At 45.8% G+C, this 12,097-nt stretch overlaps 1 protein-coding gene across 1 annotated transcript in view; it reads left to right on the forward strand.

Annotated features, from left to right (window-relative positions):
* The window catches only part of LOC8051119 (Na(+)/H(+) exchange regulatory cofactor-like protein nrfl-1), a 69,335-nt gene that overhangs the window by 20,416 nt on the left and 36,822 nt on the right, over positions 1 to 12,097 (forward strand). The window contains exons 2-3 of the mRNA XM_029992086.4: positions 8,431 to 8,730; positions 11,530 to 11,751. Of these exons, the coding sequence (XP_029847946.2) occupies positions 8,431 to 8,730; positions 11,530 to 11,751 (522 nt within the window). The remainder of the gene's footprint in view (positions 1 to 8,430; positions 8,731 to 11,529; positions 11,752 to 12,097) is intronic.

Consider the following 12,097-nt stretch of genomic DNA (forward strand, 5'->3'; position numbering starts at 1 on the left):
ACTGAAACATTTCTTCTGGACCCGAGAAAAGACAACTTTTATTGCCGAGCTAGACTGATGAGGCAGGACTTCGCGGACTTCATTTGAGGACCACTGCGCTATAAGAACCCAAGGGCTCGGTTGGGCAGGAGATCGAACTATAGGGGGCGCTTTATCGAGCTTGTTGTCCCCTCAGCCCGGTGTTTACGAACGAAACATAACATATACTCCATTTCATGAGTTGCGTGCAGCAAAGGCAAAAGCACAGGCGCGAGCGCTTGGCTTTCAGATTTGCCTTCCTTTCACGAGCACTCGCGGAAGGAAAGCAAATCTAAAAGCCATGTGCCCGCGCCTATACCTTTGCCTTTGCTGCACACAACTCCTGAGATAGAGTATAGAAATTGAAGCTCGCCTAGCACCGTCTTAGCACGGGCGCTTATTCGCTCTGACCAATGCTTTGGTCGCACGAGGAGCGTGTGACCAAAGCCTTCGAATCGTCATCTTGGATTTCTTCGATCAAAAATAACCAAGAAAATTCGATCTGTTGTCCCCACAGCTGTTCAATTTTCTCTCCAATTAGCGCCGAGATGTTTCGGTGGCGCCCTCTTATGGTTTCCCTCCGTGACGTCACGACTGGGATTTGCCTCGCCGTGATGTCACCAGTTGTTATTCTGGCTACTTACCATCGGGAGCGACGACGAGTTCGATGGTGTGTTTAAAAACCACACTAGAAGCTAGGAGCCATCGCAATCCGAAACTAACACCGTCAAAGTTGAGAATCTGACAGTGCTCATATGCCTATGGCTTGGCCAATCGTGGAAAGTAGAGTGCCTTCATACACACGCGCGCTTGTGGAAAGCTGACCACAGCGACGCTTTTGACCGCGCACATCGCTAATAGGAGTCCCCGCCCGTTCATGTGTCACTACTTATACTCTGTTTCACCTTGTGTTGTACCGGAGGAAAGGCTACAAGCGCGAGCCCCTTGCTCTATGGCACACCTCGGCGGCCTCTCGTGCACCAAGGGCAGCTGCCAACGCTATGAGCTCGCGCTTCTAGCCTTCGCTGCGGTACAACATACGGAGAAACGGAGTATAGAAGATGCACGTTGAAGATCCCCATGCATGGTCGTGCTACGTCGGCTATATTTCTCATCTACAGAGGAGGCAGTAGAGGCCTATTGTGGCTGACTAATTTCCAGCTGTCTAAACCAGTGGTTCTCAACCATCGATGTTTCACGGACAACTTGTGGATCGACGGCGATAATGGATGACCCCGTTCGTGTTGAGGGGAGGGGAAAGGTATAGGTTAAATATAATAATGATCGAATAATTGAATTTATTTAAGGGCTAGTGTAAAGTAGACCTTTCTTATTGACATGCGCACGAGGAAAGTCGTCCAAAAACTAAAACATTTATTCTGGACCTGAGGAAAAAAAAAAAAAAAAAACTTTTATTGTTGGGCTTGACTGATGAGGCAGTGCTTCGCGGACCCCCATTTGACAACCATGCACTGGTCTAAACAAACACACAACACAATGGCTTTTTTTCATGCTAAATCGTCTCTATAACGCGGCAGAATAAAATAAAAAATAATAATAAAAAGAAAACCTGCCGCGGTCAGGCTGAGATAAAGTGAAAACGCGGTGTTTGGTACAACAACACCAAAAAGGGTAAATATATAAATGCTCCAACTATTGATATTTGGAAACGAGCACGCTTCGAAAGCTGGTCATGGTTACCGAGGGTAGAAAATGCTATTTGGGCGCGAATCTGGCAACCGCAAACACGCTTTTTTTTTTAATCTATAAGATTGATTAGCAGACGATTTATGTGCGCGCCAGCGGCAAGATGGCCGGTGTCCAGAAAACGTCTGTGTACCTAGGAAGTAAATAAAGCAAAGCTCACGTTCGCGATATGTTTCCTCGTAACAAACATGTTGGGTATCGATCGGCAAGTTTGCTTGTTGACTCGGAACCCGGGGGAGGCAAAATAAACACGCCGCGAGGCTCCCGGCCGTATCTCGCCTTTCTAAGTAGAGAAGTTCGGCTATTCTACGCATGCGTGGAAATTGAAAACGAGCGGATGCCGACCGGCAGAGGAAAAGTGCAATATTTGTTGGCTATAGTTTTCGTTGTTTGGCGTTAATAAACTAACCGGAGAATTAAGACTATAGGAGGATTCACTGGCGGCCATAGCTGTGTGCGCGGCTGTTGAGAGTTTGCTGACGGCGAACCTTCCGCAGTTCTTTTACAGTGTGCAATCCGCACCATTAAGATTGCCGTTCTTGGCAGGCTATTAATGTGAGCTCGTTCTGAGCATGCGCTCTCTTAGTTGGCGTCGCCCTCAAATATGGCATTTCAGCTCGGGCCCATACGCGTGCCAAAGCTACAAGCGCGACAATGTTGGCCCCGAACAGCGCTTGCGCACTGTTCGAGGCTCTATAAAACACAAAATAAACTACGTTATAAAATAATATTTTCTATAAGCATTTTAATTTTTTTTTTGGCGTGCAAGTCGGGCAACAATGTGCATAAGTCGAACTTCGTCCAATTTCAGTGGCAGTTCGAATTAGGGATGTCGCGAACCACCCTAGGTTCGATTTCGAAAGGTTTCGATATTTGCGAAGCGAACTGAGGTTCGATTTCGAAAAATTTCGATATTTTCGTACCGACCGAGGTTCGATTTCGAAAAATTCGCAACTTTTGACCACAGCGGAGTTTCGAATTCGAAAATTTCGAAGCTTTCACGGTTTCCAAAATTTCGAATTCGAATATTTCGAATATTTTTTTACTTCAGGTTCGATAAATTCGAAGATCTCGAAATTCTTTGTAAAAAAAATTCGAAAACTTCGAACGCTTCGAATTTTTATAGACATGAAGTTCGAACAAATCGAAGATTTCGAATTTCTTTTTGCATAAAGTTCGAAAAGTTCGAAAGTTTCGATTCTCTTTTAACGCTAAATTAAAAAAAAAAAAAAAAAAAAAAAAAACTTCGAAGATTTTGAATTTTTTTATAACCCAAGTTTTCAAAGTGCAAAGTCCGATTTTCAAGTTTTTCCACAGTTTCAGTTTCAAATAACGTTTTCACGCCTCACTGGTTTTCACGAAATCAAGTTTAGAAAAGTTAGGGTGTGATATCTAGATTCTGCGAAGTTTGTTCAGGCAATTAAATGAGACGACGAGTGTCCCGGATGTGCTAGAATATTTGCCAGTGCAGAATTGTGACCGCCAGCCCCGGGGGGGGGGGTCTTTAACCTGCATCACGCAGTAGTGATCACACAAGCCATAGCCTCCTCTATACGGAGAAAGCCTGGCACATCGACAACGGAGCCATAGAGCGCGCGGCCGCAGGAAAAAGGAGAGGAGGAGCGTGCCGAACGGTGACCAATATGGTAGCGCAGAGCAGAAAGGGCAGACCTAGACAGCGGGCGCTTGGGTCATGAGCGGCCGCTCCCCGAACCACGCTAGTTTTTGTGTTTTCGTCACCGTCGTTTTCGTAGTCCAGGAGAAACGGGCGCGGCGATTCGAAAGGGCGCAGGGAGAAACGGGAAAGGGTGGACGTGGAGTTTCTCCTCTCCGCGATAGCGACAAGAAAAGAGAAAAAAAAAAAAAAAAATGTTTCTGCGTTTGGCCGCTCGCTCTTTTGTGGCGCTAGCGGACAAGGTTCTCTCCGCTCCCGTTTCTCCGCCCCTCCTTTCCCATTTACGGCGGCCGTCTTTTCGCGCGACGCGCCAGGCTTTCTCCGTATAGAGGAGGCTATGCACAAGCACTCTGTTTTACGAGACTCTTCCAGTTCGAAACGGCCAGGGGCGAGCAGGAGGTTGAGGCTCAGAAAAACCTTGAAGCGACCTGGCAAACTACCTCGCCACCCCTGGCACGCTGGTAGTAATCCGATCCGGTGAAGTTTATAATTGTCCTGGAGGTTTATTTTCTGGGACGGAGGAATCGCCTCGCAAAAAGCACAAAAGCCGACACAACTCGAGGTCGAGGAGCGTTCTACCATACAAGTGGCGTCGCAAGAGGAAAAACGGGGGGAAAGAGGGTAGCGGGGGGGGGGGGGGGGGGGGGGGGGGGGGGGGGGGGCTTCAGCTTCCTTCTCCCCCTTGCAGGTATTTCGAACTGTGAAAGAAAACAATACGGGGAAAGAGGGCGTGGTCGAGCTTATTTTAATCTGAAATTATTTATGCATATGTAAAGCTACTGTCGCTCTTCACTGCATAAAAGGTTGCGTAGATGGTCATTGTTAGAAACTCGTTGTCAGAAGGCACTGCTCGTCACATGCTTAGTGGTTCGGAAGTTCAAAGCTGTCTTTTCGACCTAAACACCTGTGCCGATAGTAACAAAAAAAAAGAATAAATGCGGGAATAAAAAGCAGGAGAAAAAAAAGACTATCAAGAATTCGTCGGAAGTGTTCTTTTCTTGCATATTCAGAGGTTCAGAACTTCGAAACAAGTTTCTTTTACCAAAATGTGTACACGCTAAAAGAAACACGTCCCAGGAACGTGAAGCGAAAAAAAAAATGTTTTCTTTTAATGACGTGCTGAACTTGAACACTATTAGAAATCTTCTCCCATGAGTTAATTTATTCCTTAATGTGAAAAAACAATAAATATATTATTTCGTATTCTGCAGATGGCAATGATATGTACTGTCTGTGGTGTTAATTTAAATGCGATACCTCAAACAACTTAGACGAAAATAAATATCAAGTTTAGGTTATAATTGCATGCAGATACATGTTTGGACATTTCTTCGAAACTCATGTTGAATAACAATAATCACATCTTAAGACGGCACTTACGTAGGCTATACATGTATCATTCTTAAAAAAAAGTATAACATATCTACCATAAATAGCTCCGGCTGCAGCGTGCTTCAAATCTGGCACAAATGATAATCGTCAAAAACCCGTCGTCCTTCCTCGCCCCTTCGGGGATTTATTTCTTTAAACCTAAGCATGCCAGAACATTGAAATAAACGACATTGTCTTTCGTAAGGAACGCAGCACCGCGTGTAAAAGTTTGAGAAAAAAAAAATTACGAATGTACCCCACTACTTGAAATCAAATAAAACCGTCCGCCGGTCTTTCGAAGTTCGACGAACGTCGAACTTTTACCCTAAAAGTTCGAAGTTCGTCGAACTTCTGACTTTTCAGAATCCGAAAGTTCGAAACTTTTCGAATTCTCTTGATAAATAAGTTCGAAAGTTCGATATTCATCGAATTATTTGGTCAGTCAAGTTCGAAAGTTCGACAAGCATCGAACCTTGCAGCGCAATAAGTTCGAAAGTTCGAAAAAGATCGAATTTTTTAGCGTAATAAGTTCGACGGTCGAAAAGCGTCGAACTTCTTAGCTTAACAGGTTCGAAAATTCGACCTCCGTCGAATTTTACGATATAGACAATTCGAAAAATCGAAATCTTTCGAACCTTTCGAATCGCTTGATTCGATCATCGAAACTTCGATTCGAAAAAAGTTCGCGGCATCCCTAGTTCGAATGTTCTCCGACACCAGTCGAACCTGAGATTGGGACGAAAGTTCGCAACATCAATTTGTTGTGAGTGATCGCACCGGCGTGCGCACACGTTTGGCACAAACCCAAACAAACGCACATTAAAAAAATAAATAAATAAAACCTTCAATTTTTTATTATCTTTTAGCCACTTTGTGTAATTCACTTTCGTGACGGAAGAGCGTCGCACGAGTGCTGCGTCGGCGTGCGGCAAGGGCCCAATACCACGTGGAAGACAGGGCCTGCAATTGACGTCATCGTCTGTGGAGATCCCCGACTCGCCCCGAGCGGAAAACACGCTGGGAGCTCGACGAAGAGTCGCCGTAAAAGCAGCAGACGTGTCTGTCCTGGCTTTACCGCGACGCTGTAGCGTCGCCGTCGTTGTGAGAACGCTGCACGACGCGATGGCGGCGATTCTGACGCACGCTAGACGGCGCTGCTAAATCCTTCCAAGAAATGTTATTAAAAAAAAGATAAGATAAACGTGCTACGTGACTAGGTGGCGCAAATCGTCGCCCGATTCAAAGGGTTTAACCTTCTTCTTCCATCCAACCATCCAATAAAAATGGCTTCTTCCTCCGACAACCAAATCTCGTAAAGACTACTTCGCGAGGCGCATGTAAAGAATGCGCAAAAGTTTTTTTTTTTTTTTTTTTTCGTGAGGTGAAAACGAGTATAGATGCTATGGTACATTACTAGAGCTCGCGTTCAGTTATACTCGGGAACAACTAGAAGCACACGAACCCAGGTGCAACAAACCGGTTTCGAGCCCGGTCACTGGGTTTGAGGCCAGACTGGCTAGACTCTCACCGGCGTCCCTTAAAACTTACCCTAATCGAGTGGACTGGGATTTCAATAGGCACGGCCTGCGTAGGCGCAGTTTCATGCACTGCTGGCGGCTAAATTCTCGTCTTTTCCCGCTGTATTTTCTGTTTCATGTTGTATGCATTTCCCGAAAACACTAACAAAACATTGTACCACATTTGAAAAAATAAATAAATAAATAAAATGGTAAGCTATATTTGTTGGGTACGCGCGCGACAGAACTAATGCGACTGAAATGTTAGTTGTCGTTTGTTGTTTTTGTTTTTTACGATAAGTTTTGACGGCGCCACCTGATTAGCCGCGTGTCAAACGAAAAGGCGCTTAGCTGTGGAAAATAATTTACAACAAAAGATAGCCAAAAGATGCTTCTTTTTTTTTTCTTTTTTTTTTACGCTTACAATTAACGTGTTTGCCGATGGACAGGACACGGACATACAGTTTAGCAATATATTGTGCGTGCCGCACGATGCAGCGTTATCCGAAAAGAATTTATTTGAGAAAGATCTCAAATAACACGGTCACAGTCGACGACAGTCACATCTTGACGATCGGACGGAATCCAAGATGACTTGGTTTTGGGCACGTTTTGGGGAGAGCTTCCTTTTTTCACACTAGCACCAAGGCAAAGGAACGGGCGCGACTGACTCCGCGGATTATCTCTGGGAGGGGGAGAACAGTTGTCATTGTTCGCAAAATCGTGTCGAGGGCCGTTCGACGTCCTCCCCTCCTTCGTTTCCCCTGAATGTCGAGCAGAAACCCCCGAATGGCAGGCACTTACCAGCCCTATTTCTCACAGTGGAAAATAAAACAGAAAGGGTACGCAGCATGCATCAGTCAGAAAAATTAAGTGAAAACTTTTAGGAGGGGCCAGAAAACGTCGAATGCAAAACCGCAAAACATAGGCAGAGAATCGCGCCGAGGGGGTTTTCACAGTTCGGAAAGTCCACAGAAAGTTGTCGACAGGGTATCCCCCTGTAACATTACGCAGTTGTTTTTTTATTTATTTTATTTTTTTTTTTGGGGGGGGGGGGGGAAGGCACGTTGAATATAAAGCAGCAAATGAACACGGGTTTTAGCCATGTGAAGATGTGAAGGATCCAGTGCCGCAGAGCTCGGGGGGTGAACACCGAGCTCTGGGGGAAATAAGCTGGACAAAGCGCCCTTCTAGTTCGATCTCCTGATCAATACATATGATGCGGTGCCATTGCCTTTGCCACGATATGTATATTGACATCGGGATGGCAGACGACTATCTCATAAATGAACCTCCAAAAAATCGTCTGCTGAGCCAACGGCAAATGGTACGTTAGAAAACATGATTGCGCTTTGAAGACGGGGACATTGGAAGGACAGACACCACAGAGCGCTCTGTGGTGTCTGTCCTTCCTATGTCCCCGTCTTCAAAGCGCAATCATGTTTTCTAACGTACCATACCAACTTGCCCAACAATCAGCACTTGGCAAATGGTTCGGTGTTTTTCAATGTAACTGTTCCGCTGCGGACAAAAACCGGTGTTTATCGGTACTTTTGTTGAAAAAAACAGGTCATGGGCATGGGATTCCCGAACTTTCGGGGAACAGCGGTTACCCAAATCCTTGTATAATCGTCCCGGTACCAGTAAGAGAAGAAAACGAGGCAAGGGATGCACTTCCCAGGGAAGCATCCTCGGGGAAGGTTCGCTGTCGACTGTGTTTCATGGCGGCGCAAAGTGAAGCTGTAGCTTAAAATTCATTTCTAAAAATCATTTTTTTTTTTGCTTTTTGCTTTTTTTTAACGACAGTTTTAATTTGGAGTTTTTCAGGTTTTTTTTTTTTTTTTTCCTTGATTTTGGTAATACTGTCGAGACCGGTTATATCGAAACACCGGCTACAACGAAGCGATCACAATTTCCCATTCCCTTTTGCACTTCGTTATAACCCAAGTCGGTTATAACGAAATAGCGGATAAAGCGAAGTGATTTCCGATCGCCGTTGACTTCGTTACAACTGGTTTTGACAGTAACAGGCTCGGGGTTTATTGGTAAGTATATACCGAAAACACAGAACCCTAGTTAAAAACTAAAACTTGTTAACTTGAATTGCCTTTTTTAACATCCGCGTGTTTCCGATATGCGCAGAAACACAGCACTTCGTCGACGTCTTCGTCCGGGTCTGCGGCCACCGCCAGGGTGTCTCCCACTTCCGGTGCGTCGCCAGCGCCACCTACGTCGACGCCGTCGTCGAACCAGCTGCTGGTGGTGCCCCCCGCGGGAGCGCCGGCGCCCCGGTTGTGTCACGTGGTGCGGAGGTCGGACTTCGACGGTTACGGCTTCAACCTGCACGCCGACAAGTCGCGAAACGTGCAGTACGTCGGAGCCGTGGACAAAGGCAGCCCCGCCGAGGCCGCGGGGCTTAGGCCTAACGACACCATCGTCGAGGTGGGTTGTGCACCGCTGGAGACCTTTTCTTAGTTGGCACCGTAATTCGAGCGCGGTGTCATTACTTGGAGGTTTTAATTTAAGATTTTAGTATGCGTGGTTGCTCGATTGCAAGGTATGCGCCGTAAAAGTTCGACAAGTGCAGTGGAGACAAGGGCAGATAGCTTTAGGTCTACCCACTAACAGGGATGGGCAAAATACATGCAAATATGTATCGAAATACAAATACAAAATACTTCGTCAAAATGTATTTAATTACAAATCTAATTACATTTACAAAAAAGAATTTAAATTACAAGATACAAATACAACCAAATGTATTTGGTCTCCTCCAAATACTTTTCCAAATACATTCCTCAAAATTTGTGTCAGCGACTTCAGGGCACCTGCAACGGGTTTCTGGGTATCTCATTTTAATTTTGCATCGCACACTCGGGAGCTAGTGTGCGAGGCTCTAGAAACGTAATAGAGATATACTCAAACAAAAAAAATGTAATCAGCTTGGACGTAGTAGGTGAAAAAAATACAGAGCTTCAAGCAGTTTTTTCTTTGTCGATTACATTTTGGTATAGACCAACAAAGAACCGAGACGACCAAGACGCGCAGCACTAGCTAGAGAATTTTTTTATTGTTGCAACTCGCACCAGTTACGAAAATCTGGACGACCCGCGCATTTAGAATGTTCCAGGTAAAAATATGGATGGAAATCAGGCTGGAAAGCATCACAAGTTGTCACAGGCACTTATTTAGCCAGTCTGCCTGTGAACGTCGATTTCGTCACTATTCTTGCCCTGGGCTAGCACCGTAATCACATAGTCACAAAACGCTTGTGCTTGATTGAGAGACACTGCATTCGGTGCAGAACATAGTTTTCTTCCTGCTCTGGACAGTGACAATAAATTTGTGGGATGTATTTTCGCCCACAAAATTGCATTTAATTACGATTGTATTTGAAATACCCACGTTTTAGTATTTAAATACACGCGTCAAATACATTACCCAATTTGTAATTAAATACAAATGCAAAATACACAAAGTATTTAAAATACGTATTTTAATTACTTGTATTTGAAATACTGCCCATCCCTGCCCACTAATCTCTCCAATCAAAGTTCGGCGTTCCGACGTTCTCCTGCCATCCATCATGGATGGATGGATAACCGGATACGGTATAGTTGGGTGGCAGCTTACGCCACCTAGCCAAAGTTTTTGATTTCAAACCACTGACTAATCTTCGTTTGAAAAGAGGCGCTAAAATTAAGCCTTCTAACAATATATTCCTAAACATATTGTCAAAAGGCTGTCGTAGTTCTACGAGAACGCGACGCCTGATGGCGGTGAAAAGGCAACGCTCAGAAATTGGGATTTTGCGTTTGTTGGAAAGCTGGATGGATGGATGGATGCACGCAGTTGAACCCTCTAAATCGGGCGACGGCTTCCGGCTTCTAAGCCAGTGTTTTATTGAGAACGCTGTCGACGCCTAGCGGCGAAAGAGTGCACCCGAGAAACAGCTCGGTTGAGGGAGTTGCGAATGACCCACAGAGGAAGTTAGACAAACAGGGAATAAAACGTTTTGCAAACGTTGAATGTTCGCTGTTTTGGAGACAAGTGATCCCAAAAACATCATTCTAGAAAAGAAAAAAAAGAAAAGAAAAGCTGGATATTGTGAACACACACGTACTGGAGATAACCGCATGAATGTGGCACATTGCCACATTGCATGTTTTGTGCCCTAATGTCGTGTATACTGTCCAATGTTAGAGGAGGAGCTAACTTGTTTGTTTCAACACAATTTCATTTATAACAGTAAAGCTGCTTTGAGTCATGAGACCCGCACGCACACGCGCGAATGTTTCTTGCTTGACAGCTGACACCCAGATAGCGAGGCCGTCAAAGTTATCATTATAGCATTAGTTCCGTGATGGTGTCCATGTGGGTTCAGCCTTTGCGGAGTGGCATATCGTACGCGGGGCTTTACCTGGTTCACGCGGTGCTATGGGTAGTAAGCAAACAGGGATGCTCTTTCCATCTACTGCCACCCACAAACGCAGGTGGTATAGTTGCATCCGTAGAGAGCGCGCACACGTAAAAATCTTTCTGAAAAAAAAAAAAAAAGAAAGTAATAGTAACTGGCACCCCCTGCTGGCATATTTATATCCTGTATTAAAATATTTTTGTTTTCACATCTATAGGTGTTACCAGGGGGCGCCAAATATGCGTAAGCGCGACGACCTCAATTCAGACACTGTCTTACCTGCGACAAATCGGAGGTTTGACACATCACTGCATCTAAGCTTTTTTCACCTTTGCTTATGGCCAGGAGCGTAGCCAACCCCCCCCCCCCCCCCCCCTTTCCAAAAAAAGAAAAAAAAAAGGTCGCATACGGTAGGCCTATGGCCTACCGTATGTGACATTAGTGCTAGAGGTTTGACACGTCAATGCATCTGAGTATTTTTTTTTTTAATTTTCGTCATGGACATATTGTTTGTACGTTAGTGCAAAAGGTTTCACACGCCAGTCCATCTATGTTTTTGTTTGTTTTGTTTTACTTTCGCTTATGGTTTACCGTTTGTTACGCCAGTGCGAAAGGTATGAAACGTCAACCCGTATACGTTTTACGCTATCCCCTTTGACCAACGTCACCAGATGCCTATGGCCTACCCTATCTGTCCTCAGCAGAAACAGTGCAAGAGGTTCGACAGATCAATCGGTTTTCATTTTCACCTATGGCCAACGTAATGCCTATGGCCTATCGTATGTGACGTCGATGAGTGCAAGAGGTTCGTTCCCTGCTCGCAGGTGAACGGCGTGAACGTGGAAGGCTCGAACCACAAGGAGATCGTGGAGCGCATCAAGGCCGTGCCCAACGAGACGCGGCTGCTGGTGGTGGACGACGGCACGGCGGCCTGGTACCGCGAGAACAAGGTGCCCATCCGGGGCAACCTGCCCAACATCATCCAGCTGTCCAGCGTCAAGGGAAACCGGAGGCCCAGCGAACACAAGTCCGCCGTCTCGGCAGCGGTGAGTGACGCCCTTGGGGGCCGACAAACTGCGCAGCTTTAGATTCACCGTGGTGGAAGAGGGCGGAGGTTGCCTGAACGGCACCGCCTTCGCCACGGAGCAAGTGCGTCGAAGATTCGCTCCCATATCTGACGAAGGCTCAACCGAACTTTAGGCGGAGAGCAAGTCGTCTGCTTCTTGAGCAGGAGTTGGTGACGTCAGAAAGACGCTGAGCTCTGATTGGCTCTGGCTCAAGGATAGTGGGTATAGACCTCAAAGCAAGCTGCCTTGAGGTCTACCCGCTATCCTTCCAGTCAGAGCCAATCAGACGTAGCCGTCTTTCTCACGTCACCAACTCCTGCGCGAG

Source organism: Ixodes scapularis, unplaced genomic scaffold (assembly GCF_016920785.2).
Source record: "Ixodes scapularis isolate PalLabHiFi unplaced genomic scaffold, ASM1692078v2 PGA_scaffold12__126_contigs__length_90152505, whole genome shotgun sequence".
NCBI classification, from domain to species: domain Eukaryota; kingdom Metazoa; phylum Arthropoda; class Arachnida; order Ixodida; family Ixodidae; genus Ixodes; species Ixodes scapularis.